Genomic DNA, 17,938 nt, shown 5'->3' with positions numbered 1-17,938 from the left:
ATTCACAATACAGGCAGCTATGATTTCATGACTAAACCTGTACAATGAAATAATGAAATAAGAGTAAGATTTCATTGTTTCTAAACATGATCATGCATGATGCATAAATTCATTTTTATGAACTTATAGTGGCATACCCAGATGAGGCAATATGACAATGGTCACGTGATATATTCATTTATTGTGCACTGTAAAACATAAGTTCGTGCAAACAAACCCTTAAACAAGTGCTCTTTCAAGGAGCTGTCAATTTACCTTAAAAGCCAGTAGCGTTACAGAGCAATGCGAACTTCTGTAGTTTATTTGCGCAGCATACTTGACTTGCACAAAACGGAAGCAGACAGTCTTCAAAACAAGTGCATTGACACAAAAGAAGAAAAAGAAAACCATAGAAGACAACAAACAATATGCAGGATGCTCAACAACAGCTTATTTAAAAACAGGCACATAGAACATGTCAGATGACTTTACTCAATCAGAGTGGCTTAGCTCAGCTAAGACTGATTCTACAATGACTGATGACCATGTGCCTGTGTATGTTGGCAACCAGCCAAAGGCACTGTGCAATAACAGAGGAAACACGCACACACATGCATTCACACACAAAACACCAAACCAATGGACTAGAGAAAGAATGTAGCTCAGCATACAAAACAAGCGCCCCCTTAAGATGTCTGTGTTTCTACTTGAGATTATAAAACTCTCAGGTAGGTTCTTTTCCATAGGCATGCTATCTAGGTGGCACAACTCCACGATAAGGTGGCCAAAAGAAAAGCAAGAAGAAGAAACCTGGGACACTGGAATCATGGGATTTCAGAGGGCTTGAGGAAAGTTAAAAAGGCTCCAGCTGTTTCGATCCAGCGAAACTTGCTCAAGCCACAAGTCTATGCTTTGGGCTTTTTCAGAGCACTATATAAAAGGTGCAACAGTGGATAACCTGAATCGGCCCATCCACTAACCCTGTGAGAGCAGCTGGTTGTATCAACCAGCTCTTATATGCCATATAGTACAAAAAGAAAGAAATGCATTACAAAACAGCATGGTGTAGTACAAAAATACCGTCCCTTCAATACACACAACTTGAGATGGCACTCTGCTTATGAATGAGCCCTAAAACCAGCAGCAGGCAGTCGTGCATTAGTTTTGCTTCAGTTGTACTTTCTCCTGGCTCTCTTACGACACCATGCTGCCTCCCAAATTATGCAGCAAGACTGTCTCTCTGCATGCCCAGTAGTTTTCACGGCCTCATCAAAACATCACAATAATACTGGTTAGTCGAGAGGTATATGCGATTTGGCTGGTCATGCTGTTCGGCTGCACTTGGAACATGTTCTGCTATAGACATGTAAATGAGAAAAAAAAAATAACCGAGTGCACTACACCATACACAACTCTGAATTATACTACAGTCCTCCAAGGCAGGGCCCATTCTGATCTTTTAAAGCAGCAGTTGAGTTCCTTCATTTAGCTACCAAGCTGTTGGTACGGCTGGCTGCTTTCAAGTCTATGACTGCTCCAGTGAAAAACATTCTCAAAAAGCCTTCCGTTAGCATACACTAGGCAAAAAAAAAAAAAAAAAAAGGCATCCCATCAGACATGCCACAAGTAACTACTTTGAAACGATTCCAGCAGACAGCAGAGAAACAAACTGACACTCTTCAATTACAGTGTTTCGTATTGAGAAGGCAAAGTTTACTGGGGCTCCATGCCTGTTTTCGAGCATTTGAATTATACACAGCAACTGCATTTGTCGCAACAGAGCACTGATTGCTAATGTACATTAAACGCCTCTTGAAATTTTAGACTCTCCACATAAAGGGACGCTGAAACACTTTCTGAACAAGGTAAGAAAATGTTCTCTATTTGTAGCCAATGCCTCTATGAACATGAGAGCCAGATGTTGTTCCAATGAATACAGCAATGAACCTAGTATCTCGCATAATCGATTGCTTGCTCTCTTCTTCCATGGCTTTCCATTTGATTGTTTTTTGTTTTGTTTTTTGCCTTAGGCAACATCAGTGATGACATAACGTGAAGCGCAACAGCCCACAGATGCCAGCCATTGGGCACACACACCTATAATCTTCCGAGATTTTCTAGGAAACAGGGAAGTGGCAGTTGCTAATGCATCTCACTCAATTTGTTGACACTCCTTTGTCACCCTCAGGCATCTTTGTCAGAAGTCAGCCTTGAAGGGCGACCACGAAAAGAAAAAGTAGTGAAAGGCAGGGCATTGCTATCAGTGCTGCCCCAGCTAAGGACTGATGGATTTGGGGTGAAATTAAACACTGCACTCATATCCCCACTCATCTTAAGTAATTTTTAAAAATTTCTTCTGAAACGTATTCCTTCAAAGGCATTGCACTCAATCCAGTATTTTACTCAGTTTAAAAAAAAAAAAAAAAAGGCTTTTCAGGGCCCCTTTAAACATTGCATACACTCAGCGCAAAGTATATAGAAGGACACACTGCAGTGTGGCAGTAAAGCCGTTTCACAATCAAAGTTTGCCCCATTCAACACCCACATGCAGCATCATTTATCAGTGAAACTAAGAAGGAATACAAACTTACAGGACCATGAGGCAATGCCCACATCAAAAATACATTTGAATACTAGTACTTTAACAGAGCCCTGTGGAAACAGTAAAACGAATGCCCTGATGCACACTTCTACAACAAAAACTACTGAAGAAAGCACCAGTGGTTTCTGTGGAGCAAATTGGAGTTTGGGACTAGCTGAAACCCAGATTTCACTTCACATGATAATATGCAGTTTATGCACACATCATGAACATATCATGGCAACACACGTGCATCATGTTAACATTAAAACATCACATAAACAACATAAGAAAAGCTTCCATAGTTGTAACACTTCATCAATGCAGGATACCATGTCCCACACAGGGTGCAATGTTTTCAAGCAATACACACTAGTTAGCACCAAGATCACAGACCCACGCCTGTTGCAAGATTATAAAAGCATACACAGGTTACATAGGGGTCAAAAGTGTTGGGCTATGTGTCTCAGATTAACTTTGACCACATGTTTTTTCACACATACTAAAAGATTGGAATACAAGCTTTATCTTGCTTTCCTCCCCTATCAGAATGCGGCTGCCACAAATGTCAATGGTCTTGCTTTGATCTCGTCTCATGCACCATCGGGGTGCGATGCTTGCAACGCCTCTGGTGGCATTTCTCATTCCGCCAGCATTCCGAGATGCCTTCAGTGCAATGCTAACCCTGCTATTGCTTTCAATGCTTCACTTTCGGGCGAAACTGCCAGTTTTTATTGTGTAGGCTATTCAACTAAAAGCTGTCAAATGAAAAAGAGTCTCGCAGTAGTATACCTGTTCTTGCCCTTCTGTTCTTGACAATGTATAAGAACAAATGAGAAATTTACCGCTCCACATCAACACTGTTTAAGATTGGAAGGAGGTGGGAACAGTTTTGCAATTTACCTCTGAAAAGCCTCTTCTCCAATGCTGGTTGAATGAACCAACCTGCAGCTCAAGTCCAGATCCCCTGATAAATGAAGTACAAACATATTCTGTGCTATAGTCCAAGAATGTGCATTTAAGAAATCTTGATAATGGTAGACTGTAGTTTCGTTAAGGTTGTGATATGCTTAAGAAAGGCTAATGCCAGGTTCACATGAAGCAAACAAGAACATGAAACTGCTTGCAATGAAAACCAATGCCCCGATGTGGTCTTCCAATTCTTTCCAACATTAAACTCACTCTCTCACACAAACCAAATCCCCGAGAAGAGCAGTGAGTAGAGCTCATTTGGAGATATATAAATGCCATGTGTTAGTCATGTGAGAATGACTACAAGGTCTTCTCCAAGGACCTAATGTAGCAAGGCATGCTGTCAAACTGTCACTCATTACCATGGAAGTCATTTTAACAATGCCCGATGAAAAGACTAAATTACTCAAGCCCTGTGCATCAGTAAATGCAAAGTGTCTTTGTCTGCACTGCACACAGGGTCAAATATATAAGCAGTCCTGAACGGAGCTGCTTTGGATGCCTGCAAAAGGCAGAGACAAACACATCTATCAAATAACATTAGCAGAAGGAGCAACCACCCATGGTTTTTCTTAAAAGAGTAAAACATTTGGTAAAGCATCTGGTGAACCAGGGGTCAATGGGAAATGTTCAGCTGTAGGGCAGCCTCCAAGGCCTACTAATCAACCATTCTGAAACCAGACAACTAAACAGGTATAAGAGGATCTCGAGCATAAAGCACCATTCTGTTAGTTGAAATGGTGTGGTCAAGGTTACAAAGTGTAAAGTCAACATGGTCCCGTTCCAGTACATTAACCATAAGATGTCCAACAAGCCAAAAATTGGTTTTGTGCACAAGGTCAATTAATGTCCAACTAAAAATGAAGAACAACTTAGACAAAAATGACCACATACAGCCATAAGCACAAAATAACAACTCTCGACAGCTCACATTATCAAGTTTTCATTACGAAATAAAGCTGTGGCTCGCAAAAATAACCTACAGTTTGAAAGAAAGGCATGAGTTCCCCAACTGCCTTCCTTGACAAAATAAGCAGGTGTGTGAAGTTTTTAAAGCTTAAGAGTCAAGTGGCCACACAGATACCGCTAATTATAATACAAGTTTGATGTAGCAGACTGAACAGAATTCAAGTATTAGCATTCGTATTGAAATACAGTAAAAGGTTGTTAATTTATCAACCCTGGCTTGCAAGGCAACCACATCTGGCTAGCCCTAGGATGCTATGTTCCAACTTAGGTCAATACACCACTAAATGTAGCTAAAGTACAACCCCACTGATGCATAATGTTGTTGGAAGTCCAGTCCCGGGTAAAAAGCATATAGACAGCCGTACACTATTAGAATTCCATTTGATACGTTATCATTCCCACATGGTAGGTCGTTTTGTTAAACGCTGTCACAGTGTTGGACATGCTGGAAAAGTTATGTTGACCATATTGGCAATGCAGGCTACCACATGGCAGAAACATGGAAGAAGCACCGAGCTTTAATCAGAAATTCTCTCAGAACTTGACTGCTGAATAAATACTTTGCAATGTGAGCCAATGCATGTGTCTGTTAATATTTAGCAGTACAGTAAAATCTCAGTAAACGGAAATTGCTTAAATGAAACAACCACCTCTCAATAGGTTGGTTTTGTATTTAAACAATACAAAAAACTTTTGGTAATGGGAACCAAAACTTCCTTATTACCCTGTAAACGGAGCTGAAAATAGAACCAAAATGCTGAAAACAGTCAATCTCGATGCAACAGTCTCCTGCAGAGGATGCTGGTATGCATCAACCAGGACAAAGAATACAAGCTGGACATTGTTCGTGCCATTTACCTCATTGACAACGCCTGGAGGCCACTGACGGCAAGTACCATAGGAAATTGCTTAACGCATGCGGGATTTTCTTTGAAGGTCTAGACTTCCAACGTGCAGGATTTGCTTGAATGTGACAGTAAAGATGATGCCACTTAGAAGAAGGACTTATTAGACTATAAGGGAAATCCCACTGGATATTGAGAAGTATGTGTACATTGACAGTGAGGTTACAACTTCTTAACCAGATAACAAGTAGAAAGCACTGTTGCAGATATCTGCGATGAAGCAGATGAACAAGAGGAGACCACTGAAGAGGTACCTACCACAGAAGAAGCTACCATACTTTAATGTGCAGAATTAGCTGTGCAGACCCAAGAATATTTTTCAGAAAGAAGCAGGATCTGAAATGTTTGTGCAAAGCTTGTGTTCTTTTGGGAGCACAATCAACGATTGAAGCAAGCAAGAATTGATGCATTTTTTAATGCACAGTGACTAGTAGCTGCATGATAAATTTTGTGAATGCTGTGCCAACACCCTATGTAATTTTCTCTGCTTTCTGAAAACCTATTGTTACATTCACACACTGGTGCTTACAATTCCTTAAAACGGTATTAAAAAGGTGCATGCACACAGTGCTGCATCCTTGCTCATCTTTCTCAGTAATTGGAACTCCTGTTAAATGGAACCAATTCCTTTGGTCCCTTGAGGTTCTATTTATCGAGGTTCTACAGTATGTTTGCATGGTTTTAACAGCATGTTCCCATAATACATTACCAGGCCTATTATGTCTTTTTCTCCCCACAATCCTGCGAAAAACGTATTAGAGCAGTTCTACTCTACAGGTATCAAAGCAGAATGCAACAGTTAATACAGTAGAACTTCATTCATACGTTCTAGAAAAAAAAATAACAGTAGAACCACCTTATCAGCCAGGAAAACATAAATCCGAAGCGACTAAAAAATTTCACAAGCTCAACTGTAGTTGACGTCTACATAATGTGAAGCGTTGCGCAGCATGATGCGCCGAGGCGGACCGAGCTGATGGCAAGGTTGTTGTTTTTACAGCTTGAGCAAGTTTACGTTTGCCCTCCTCAATTATGGCCTGGGTCAACGGCTTCTTCGAGTGAGATGTTCTGGTTGGAAGTTTTGACACGCCCACTCGGCGCAAGATGCTCACGTGCACCAAGCTGGTGGGGCCTAAGTGACCCAAGATGCATGTAGTCATTTTCTTATTGCATTCAGCTATTAAATGCATACAGTATGCTTCCAACAGCACTGTGCCCCCCGCAGTATGAAACAGATAGGTGAAGATGCTTATCACAATGCAGCCTGCGACAACTTGCGAGGAGTGCACGCAGGTGTTTTCACACGAGACGGGCAGGCGAGTATTGCGGGGAAGCTGCTGTAGTAGGCGGCTACTATTATATATTGTGTGCGCCTTTTCTTGTTTACAGGGGATCTAGCGGCCAGAAAATGTATTGTACGATCGCAGTTGGGCGATGTACTGAACATTGGTGCCGAAAGATCAGTGTTATTTGGAAACATATGAACTAGTGAAAAAGCAGCGTAAATGTATTGGGTCACTTTTTAGTGTTCTTGATCGCAACTGTTGGCACCGGGAAATTGTACTTAACCGGATCATATCAATGAGGTACTACAGTACTTGTGCTGGATAAAGAGAACCTGCTATTTTCACACCAACTCATGAACATGGCTGTGTAACATCTCGAATATCAGGATAGGGAAGTTAAACCTCTTGAGATTGACACATCTGCCACCACGTACAATTTCATAGTCAAATGAAACATCTTTTTTTGCTTGCTTACGATCGTCGTAGTGACACCAAGAATTAAAAAAGCTTTCATTTGCTCCCAGTTTAGGGCAAAAGTTTTTCCAAAGGAATACAAATACAGTCACCAACCAATTATAGCACAATTTCTTAGTAGCTCAGCACCCCTAGCTGCTGAGCTACGGCTGCTGACAGCTTTGTTCCACTGCATGCCAGGACGTCTTAGAAACAGCCACACAAAGTTACCGGCAGGATTACATACTTAAAAAAAACACATACACAATGTGCTGCTACCTCTGAACAGTTTCCTAGATAAACCGGGTCGGCAATAAATCTTGTCCTACGGCAAGTAACTTGCGGGTTGCACAACCCTGTATTTGTTCCTCTTTGCTGCCGACGAGTCATACATTGACATCTGATCAGCCTGACCCAAATAACATACAGCTGGCCAGTGGCACAGTGTAACAGGTTTGTTAAAATTTTTAATGGCACCGTGAGAGGTAATAGATTATCACCTGGGAACGTGATGAACTGCCAGTTTTAATACCTGCACTCATACTTTTGAGCCAGAACATTTTTACACTGTCTCACTTGTTCTGTTTACAGTCGAGCCCATTTGCAATCAATATCATTGTTATTAAGGATGTGTTCACTACTTCCAAAAGTTCATAATAAGTGGACTGCCTAAAAAGAAGGCAAACAATGAAACTAATGTTTGTCAAAAAAAAAGTCAGTAACTGAAGTTTCTTTTTTCAATGTTAATCAATAAGCACAGTTTTTAGGCTGTTTATGGATGACATGCAATCATTTATCACTGAAGCTTCAGGTGAAAACTCAGCACCTCAGCAATATATAAGCATTTGGGCTTGTGTTCGGAGTTGGTGGTGGCAGCTCCCCGTTTTCATCATAAGTAAGATAAGCGCACAGCAGACAGAAGTTACACTGAGGAATAAAATGAATAATTATAAAAAACACGTGAAAATCAATAAGTAAGAAGTACACTAGTGAACAATCTCTGGAAGCTGCACATTGACAACAAACATAACAGCAAGTTAAAAAAGCTAGAATTTCTAAAACGTAAGCTACATTCATGCATCACTGACAGCAAAACTTACTGTGTACAAAACTCTCACAAGACTGGATGGAACTAGAGCACTCTGACTTTATCTAAAGCCCTTACGAACATCTAATGAAAAAAATTGAAAGGGTGCAAAATCAAGCTTTCAGGTTCATTCACTCCACTTCATTTTCCTTGAGCATTATAGTGTGTTCTTCGTACAAGCTAAATGTTACAAAAATTCAAAGGACAGTGTGTAGATTAAAACTTACCGAGGAAGCCAACAAGCATTTGAAGATGATAAAAATGAAGTGAAGCTTAAAACAGCGATCTCTCATGGTTGTGTGCTTCATGTTAGCTTCACTATCAGCTTCGTGAGTATACTGCTTAGAAGATTGTACCTCAGTGTGCTGTGCGCAGTAAAAAGCAAAGCGATGCTTTCCTTGGTGCATGACATATACTTGTGAGTTCGTTACAACAGAGTTCTGGGTCCATGTATCGAATTCACTGTCTAGGACCCGGCACCGCTACCCTATAGCAAGTTGTTACAGTTGCAGTGTGTTTGTTCATAATATCCGAGCATTCTTTATTACTGAGATTGCTATAAGTGGGCTCGACTGTAGTTAAAATGAGACTCATGCCTAGATTTCTTTGGTAGTGAACACCTCAAGAACACCTTTTAGGATAATGATCATTTCATTGTGGCTGGTTCTGTTACACAGTGCTTTTTAATGCTGTCATGCCCAGTACCTGCACCCAAGAAATGTAAATGCAAGGCAATATGTGCATGACAACCTTGCCACATATTCCTGGTGGTTAAACAATCAAAGTAGAAGCTGGAGTCATTAAAATATAACCAACTTATCCTAAATGCATCATGGATGATCGAGAATTCACGATTCCAGATCCTTGCTCAACCCACGGTAAGAACAAACGATAAATTCCTAGCAGACCGATGTGACTGCAGAATAATTGACTAAAAACCAGCAAAGCTAATAAAATATTGAAGTTTTGTGCAACTGCCACAAATATTGTGCTAGTTTTGTCAGACAAGCACTGTGCCTATCCTCCATGTCACTGTTTGCCCCTTAACACAGGCAGCAGCAGTCAACACAGTCTCTCTTAAAGCCATGGTACTGCAGCATACATCTGTTAATTCCACTCCAACTAATTAAATTCTTCGGTTAATTCAAACTTGACAGAAGATGCTGGCCAGCACCCAAGCATTTCTATGAGCCAAAACTTTCGTTATTTCAATCCTGAGATTGAACTACAGCAGATAATTCAAACTTGATTAGTAAGCAATTGCACCTTGTGCCACCCTGGCAGCCGAAAAGTCTCGTAAGAAAAGCTACTCTCAGATGTAGAAGTCCAAAGTAGAAGTCCAAACATTTCAACTTTTAAATCATGTTTCGCTTTATATAAAGTGTGACCAAATATGCAAATGAAAGCATTGCAGCAAATGCATTGTCGGTGTGATGTCTTCATTCAGCTGTCGATCACACAGCCTTGCCAATACAAAAGCCCACCCTACTGTGATAACTCATGCTTGTTGGCATGTGTCCTGCCTAGAAAGCATCCTTTGATGCAAAATGAAGACCACTAAAGTGGCTGATAAAATGAAATAACATTTCAACTCGCTTCATGAAGTGCGTCTGCCAGTGCAGCAGTTTGATGTTTGCCATTTTGCGTCTCTCTGAGGCTGCAAGTCGGTGCCACAATTCAATGCAAAATAAGGCCCCTCTAATGTGGGAGGTGGGTTTGACTATTTTATCTGCAATTCACTATTGGTTTCACATGGTCGTTATGTTATTGAAGCATTCCACATGATACAGTTTGTTAAGTGTGACAAGACGGGACATCTTAAGCCACACGAAGCAATCAGCCAGTGAAACAGCGTTGTGCAGAATGGCAGCACCTTGAAGGTACACAGTGCTTTGTATTAGTACCAAAGTGGTGATATTGCCAAGGCATGCTTACAAGAAAGCAGACTGCCGAAAAGAATGGCATAAGGAAGAGTACCCTTGTAACGTTCATTGCCAACAAAGAGAAGATTCTTGATGCTCACCAAAAGCATAACTTTAATAGGGACAGAAAGTGAATGTGAACTTCAGCACACCTCAACGATGAAGCAGTTCTGGACCAACAAAATGTGGAGACGAAATTAGTCTCCAAGCGGTCCTCTAACCAGTGAAAATGCTCACGAATTTGCAGCCATGCTTAATACTCAAGACTTTACTGATTAAAATAACTGGCTACCTCTGTTTAAAAGCTGGCATAAACTGACATTGAAGACAGTATGCAGCAAAACGCACGAACACTGATTCTGAAAGGGCTAAAGGACATATTCAATGCTGATGAAAGTGCCCTTTATTACAGGATGCTACCAAAGAAAACAATAGCATATAAAGGGACCCTGAACCTCTTTTTATCGGAAATGTAGAAAGGCATTTGAAGTGAAAATAGGCTATTTCAGAAATATGTTGCTGCAAAAAGTACTTCGATGCATTCAGCAGAAGCGGAGTTATTGGCAATCAAACATGGCCTCCGCTGTGCTCCCGTTCCTTCTTCAATGCCTTTCACTGCAAAGGCTATGGCAGAGTGGAGCGTGCCTATAACGCTCCACCTTCTAAATGTCACCGTGGTGCGCAGTTCAAATTTCATTTTGGATGTTAATGCGTAGATGCCACGACTTCCTTTTGGTGCCTACAACGCGCTAAATTTAAGCCAAATGCGGTTGTCCTCAGCGAGCCGCAGTGCGCTTAGCCAGTGGACTTGTGGCAGCACCTTGTGCTGGCCATGGTATCTGCACTACATAGCAGACTGCAGCTACCAATAGCAGCCGCATATGGAAATCCATTTGAGTACAAGATAAAGTGTCCAGAAAAGAATGAGGAACAGGCTTCTGCTGAAAAAAAGAAAGCGTTTGAGAGAAAGGTGACTTTGCACTCCGCTTGCGAGCTCCATGCACCACATACAACAGCAAAACTTGGCTGAGATGTGCACAGCAGCCTATGCTACCCGCGGACTATGTTATTTCGCCAAGCCCGAGGGGTGGTTCAGGGCCCCTTCAAGAATGACAAGTGTGTTGGTGAAAAAGGAAGCAAGGACCAACTAACTGTGCTGCTTGCTGCCAGGATGACGAACACAAAGAAATGCCACTTGCTCGTTCTACGGAAGGCTTCCAGGCCACAGTGCTCCAAAGGAGCAAAAACACTCCCAATTCACTATTTTGTGGACTTGAAAGCTTGAATGACAGCTGAACTTTTCTACAAATGTATTATTAAACTGGGTCATAAATCCATATATAATGATTCGTGCAGTTTTTGTTGTCAATAACCTGCTGTGTGCACATTGACGTGGAAGAGCTGACAGCAATACACCTCAGGTTCCTTCCACCTGACCTAACGGCAATCATGTAACCACTAGACCAGAGAGTAAAAAGGAACTTGAATGTCTTGCACAAGATGACTATTCTTCAGCAAATGATCATGTGCATCTAAAACAACAAAGAATATGAAGTTAATCACTGCTATGCAAACCATTGCTTGAGCATGGGAGTTCGTTAAGCCAGAAACTATTGCAAGTAGTTTCAGAAAATGCATCAAAAGGACACTGAAAACCCAATCTTTCACCAAAGACAACAATTTTCACCCAGCCCTCGGAAAGGTTTTCTTCTAGGACTTTGTATATACCGACTATGGAGTGGCGTTCCTTTGGTAACCAATGCGATTTTGTACTCTGTGACTGGTGGCATGATAGGCAGCGGCAATGAGAAAAGAGATGAATCACTGATGGCACCACTCTGTGTCCAAGCGCAGCAGATATCGAGACCAGAGTGGACGCTTCAGAACTATTTGTTAGGCATGAGGCTTATGTCGAGGATACACATAAGTACACTGGTGTCTTGCGCAACATTTTGGGCAAAAACGGCAACCCACAGTGTATAACCACTTAGCCAAACATATCTGGGCCTGTTCCGCCATTATTTTTTCCTGCCTTTGCTTTAAATTCTACCCGCCGAATAATTCAATCCATTCTGTAGGAGTGTTCAAGGTCAAATTAACGTAAGTGAACTGTGGTACGTCACACCTTCCTTCAAAGATCATGTCACCAAGAAGCACTGCATGCTCGGACATCATTTTGTTCTCATGACACATTATTTTGTTCCACTGATCTCTCCTCCACCACCACAAATGCATGCAACTGCATCTCGCATTCTATGGCAGCAGCACCAAAAAATATTTACAATCCTGCAAAGCAATTATTATTGCCCACATCAATTGTATACAGGGGAATCCAGCGATACCAGTGCAAAGTTTCAGTTCACAATCATAATTACCGTTTATGGAGATAAGTTCTTGAATTAATTTCCCCCTTCCCAAGACATCTCTAGCAGGCCTTGCAGAACTTTGCAAATTTCATTTGCCTCTCTTAACTGACCTACACATTGGGAATTTCCCCTATACATTTTCTTCTATTATTTCGAACTTCTATACAGATCTACCTTTTAGTTTGCATAAGGTTACCATTTTATGTAGTCTCTTATATTTGTGGCGAGCTCAATTAGTGCAACTTTGATAATTACTTGCAATTCCCCCATAATACCACATCTTAGTGAATCCTCCATCAAGTTCAGCAAAACACACACTTAATTCCTTCAAAGCATCACCCTCAAACTCTCAAACACATCACTCTCAAGCAATTGTTTTAAACTTCATGATGGACGAGACTCATAATTTTTTTATGAATGTGACAATTAATGTAGATGTTCATATTGGCCTTTGGAGATCATATACAATGTCCTCTGCATACCTGCGAAGTTTTCTCCCAATCAGTGTGAACATTTTTCTTTTGGCAGCAAAGCTGACTGGACACAGTGGAATGTGCCTGTAGCAACTGACGACAAAAATTCATTCGGAGAACCATTGAGACTAATGCAATGAAATTTGAAGAGGATGTTTGGCATGTTAACCTAAGTATTTGTCACCAAAGCTGGTGAATTGCCAAGCGCAGCTGCAGTGGCAATACTGCCGAAGCCAGCGAATCGCCATGCAGCCATATTTTGTTCTTTTAAAAGCTATTCATAGATGGCAGCACATGCCAGTTTATCTGAGCATGGCTAATGTTACCAGTAGGTGGCACTAGTTACCCGTGTTGCTTGAATGCACTTATGCATGTTTTTGGCTGTTTTTTGATCATCTCAACTGGAAGAAGAAATGGCTGCGGCCGGTGTGCTCTCTGAGCATGAGATATTGGATATTTTCTTGAACAGTAACAGCAACGACAAGCCTTGTGACGACAGCACTTTCTCTGAGCCGCCTTGTTCAGAAGAAAGTGAATCTGACGGTAGGTGTGATTCACCAGAGGATGACGGCCCATGCCAAAGTGCGGTTTTCCTCAATTGTGGTTTTCCTCAATACATCTCAATTCTAGAACATTGGCCATATGTAACTACTAGCTGCATCTTTTAGGAACAAGTTGTGTGTTGGGAGGAAATGGGTGAAGAAATTTTAAAGCCGTGGGGGCATTGGTAGCCCTGCAGTAAATTTTCAAACTGGTACTGGAATCTTTAACATGGTCCTTTAAGCAGTGATATAAATGTTAAAACAGCTACTGTAAACAAACTGCTCAATAATTCTACTTGAAATTTTCCACATGATGCTGGAGACCCTGTATGTTTAGGATCTACAATTGAAAGCAAGTTGAGATGAGTTAATTTGCGAACACTTGATTGCTCACGAAAACAAAAGAGCATGCTGGGTGCCATGGCCTATTTGTTTCAAATTCTGTTTTGCTTGAATTCAGGTGACGGTTCTGCAAATTTGCACAAATCTGGTGAGGTCATTTTTAGCACACTTTTTTTTCTTCAGAGGAAGAAGTTATTCACTAGCATCAAAATATTCTTTGTAAAAACATTATAGTGCTGTTGCAAGCAAAAGCTGCTCACTATGTGAAAAAAGAATTCGAATATGTGCACTGTTCATTATTTTTATGGACTGTAAGTCACACAACAGGCCTTTCCTTCCTCTAAGCACAACAACACATAAAGGGACTGACAACTGGGCAGAGTGTGTTGTGAGAGGTTGATGGAAATGAAATTACCATGATTTATAGTGATAGAATCCAGCACGCAGTTCGGGATTTAAGTAGGAAAGATAATTATAAATTGGCAAAGAAAGTCCAAAAAACCAGCAAGTGGCGAGGCCTGGTGGTGAAACCTTGATACTTCGAAATGAAGAGATTACTGTACGTAAGTCGACTGTCATTACATACAGTATAATTATTGCTTAAAATTGCAGTTAGGATATTAAAAGACACTTGCACTTTATTCTATGCGCATTACGAAGTAAAGAAAGTCCACGCGAACAAGCGGTGCTCGCGTCGTCCCACATGCATGGCGGTGCACATGCTGTTGTACGCGCAATATGGGCGCGAGTATAGCACGAGTTTGCAAGTACCCACAATTTTATGATCCCCCTGTGATACAAGAGGCCATCGACGAGTTATGCCGTAAATGGGTGCATTTTTTACTATCATGTCGGCGCCTCTGTCACACTCTACCGACGCCGAGCTCACCGCCGACCATCGGCAGATTGTCGGCGTCGGTCGGCGAAGGAAAACAACGCTGTCGCCAATAGTCGGCAGACCGAAATTGGTGTCGTATCGGCCTAGTGTGAGTGAGTATTTAATGACTGTCATTCTCCAGGCGTGCTGCTGGTAGAAGAGACGGTGGTCTATCGTGCAAGTCGGATTCGTCGCTTCCGTTGCTGCTTTCATTCATTGAAGCATGACGTTTGGGTGCTACTTTGTAAGGATCTAAATTCTGAGCACGCATGCGTACTAAAATCCTCTATTCCAGCTCACTCAGGTCTTCAAGAGACGACATCGGAAATCAGAAGCACACGCTTGGCTATAGCAACGCAAACCGAGTATCACGTGTAAAAGCGTTGTTTTGTTTTCGATACACTTGGTTTCGTTTTGACAAGTCAAATACCAAAGCAGTTGGACAGGAAACTGTAAAAACAGGTATCTATTATCGCAGAAATACTTTAACACTTTGGAAAACATGAATTGCAGGAACGTTGACTTGATAAAGAAAATAATACTTTCTCACACCTATGGCTGCACTTGTCGTCTGCCTCCCACTAGTGCCAGCCTATAATCGCTATCGCGCTCACCTACCAGTTTTCAACATGCTTCCAGTGAACGGCTTCATCCTCACTGCAGATCGAAAAATTCTGCTAAAAAAAACTTCCGCCTTACTACTTCACGATTAGACGCTCTGGCCGGTAAGCTTTCCATTGCACTAAAAAAGTGGGTACCATGAAAATTGGTTGTCAGTCCCTTTAAGCATATCATTTTGGCACTGGCAAATGACTCTAGACACTCCCTGGACTAACACAGATGTGGCTTGCCTTCAGCAGGGTTGGCCCCAGTAGTATGCTTAAGCACTTCACTTGTGTCTGACGTTCATTTCTTTCTTATTATTATGTATCGTTTCAATGATATGTAACGTTACAGAGATAGTAAAGCAATGAATTTGCTGCTTTTTGTAGCGCTATTCCTGTGAAAAACACACATGATCAAGCCAGTAAACACTAACCATTAACAGGCACAAATTATTAGGAATTCCAACTAATCATGCACGCAGGCCCTTGACAAGACTTGTACATTGTATGTATTATCTGCATGAGCGGAAATTGAACTACTGCAATTACAATGACTCAGGCTGTCAACATTAAAGTGCCTAAACTTGGACTTGATGCACGAATAGAATCCTATCGCCAACTCAAGATGTGATGAATTTTTACTTCACACACCTCTCAAAGCGAGCATTGTAGAAAGCAGTACTGAAACAAACAGAACGCTGAGGAAAAATTTTAACAGTTATGGCGTTGCTTTTCCTCCAGCTTCCTCCATGAAAGGAGCTTGCTTTTCTGATCGCTCACTCTGATTTGGCCCCAGGACGGAAAAGATCCTTTTCCAGCTTGTGACTACCATCTGGCAGGTTAGAGGCTAGATTCTTTGTTTCAAAAACTCTCGGAGGCTCAGACTGGCCCTCAGCACCACTTGTTGGAGACGCTTGCACTTTTCGTGATGGACTCGCAGTGATATGGGAGCTGTCACTTGTTGAACTGTGGGCAGGTGACAACACCAGATGCTCATCGCCTGCATGGAGCAAATGAACCAAGACTAGAGCAACTCATCATTGGTACTTGTGATACAAACGGGGATTCGTGGGCCCACGGCTCAACACACAGTGAGAAAGGCATGGAGAACTGACATCGTCTATATCCCTTCTATGCCAGGGTGCGCAGAGCATCTACATACACACAACACACAAGATGCATACAACACTTAAACAAGTCTAAAGCAGGCTTCATGGTTCTATTTTAGTCGTCCGCATCTATGCGGCAAAGTTCGCTGTCGTGATGTGTTCGCTCTCACCCGACAGGCAACTAACTCACGCGCAGTTCCACAGTGGTGTCCTCACAGTATTTCGAATGTCCGCAGCCATGTCATCTAGTGGAGCTGCCACGTTCCGGCACAAGGAAAGAGGGCAAAGAAGATGCTCACCACTCTGGACTCGAGGAGCGTGACATTGGTGGCGAACTCGCAGAGCTCGCCACCAATGGTCCTGTCACGCTCCTCGAGTCCAGAGCGGTGAGCATCTTCTGACATCATGAAATATACTCGTATCTTGCCATGCACATTAGGAAGTTTTCGACTAGAGAGAGAAAAAAAAAGAAACTTCAGCACCACTGCGCATGCGGAAGACTGAAAGAAGGTTTTGAGTTTGCATCAGCGACGTTATTTTACCGAAATAGTGCAGCTACCCAAGCTCAATGCAAGTCTTGCGTCAACGAATTTGGTGGCATCCATCGAAGTGCTGGCTCTCACGGTGCACCACATTCGACCAAGTTCACTAAGCAATTTTTATCGCAGCAGCTCTATTGAAAATCCCCGCTATCACCCATAAACATCCAAAAAGCTTACACTTAATCCTAAAATGTAACCTCCTCCTTCAGCAAACTCCGCAGTAACACGTGGGTGGGTTCGATGAACACCGAAATAAAGCACCAGCAAGACGGTACAGTGGCACTACATTGTACGTCTGTTAGAGAAAAATGTGCGAACAACAAACCGGACGACTCTGACAGGCCCATAGATTTTCTCACTACATATTGAGAAACTCTATGGACGCAGGCCTCTGCTTCCATGATGATGATAGCATACTGTTGGTTTTGATTTCAGTTTTGCTAGCTGCAAAGCATTGACGGAAGGAGGGTTCTGTTCTTATAGATGCTTTGGCACAGGCTCATTGCAATTTTCCACTAAAATTCCCTTTTGGTGCAGGATGGCGCATAGGACCACTCTTTGTGCAGTTCAGCACAATTGACGCAGCTGTTCCACCACTGCTATATGGACAGCCTCTATGCAGCAACATGACTGTTAAAGAAAACTATATCAGAAGGAAATGTGTTAATGAAACTGATAGCTGGTCAATGAAGTTAGGAAAACTACAGCATGAATTAAAGCATCCTTAACACCAGAGTCCAAATGGAGAATATTGGTTAAACTGAAAACTTTCATTTTAAATCCACAGAGAAATGTGTGCAGAACTGAGAGAAATTACACTTCTTAGCGTGAATTTGCAACGGAAGAGTGTGCTGCTAGTGGCACTTATGGTGCATGCACACATACAGAAAGCCTAATGTCCCCAGAACTGAATGCACATAATTATCAA

The 17,938-nt window shown here is 41.9% G+C and overlaps 1 protein-coding gene across 1 annotated transcript in view; it reads right to left on the bottom strand.

Moving 5' to 3' along the window:
• Positions 1-161: 161 nt before the first annotated feature.
• LOC126542274 (ankyrin repeat and IBR domain-containing protein 1-like) overlaps positions 162-17,938 on the bottom strand; it is a 106,035-nt gene continuing 88,258 nt past the window's right edge. Inside the window, exon 21 of the mRNA XM_050189275.2 lies at positions 162-16,359. Coding sequence (XP_050045232.1) covers positions 16,136-16,359 — 224 coding nt within the window. The 3' untranslated portion in view covers positions 162-16,135. The remainder of the gene's footprint in view (positions 16,360-17,938) is intronic.

This window comes from Dermacentor andersoni, chromosome 2, assembly GCF_023375885.2.
Source record: "Dermacentor andersoni chromosome 2, qqDerAnde1_hic_scaffold, whole genome shotgun sequence".
NCBI classification, from domain to species: domain Eukaryota; kingdom Metazoa; phylum Arthropoda; class Arachnida; order Ixodida; family Ixodidae; genus Dermacentor; species Dermacentor andersoni.
This window is presented reverse-complemented; position numbering and strand designations above follow the sequence as displayed.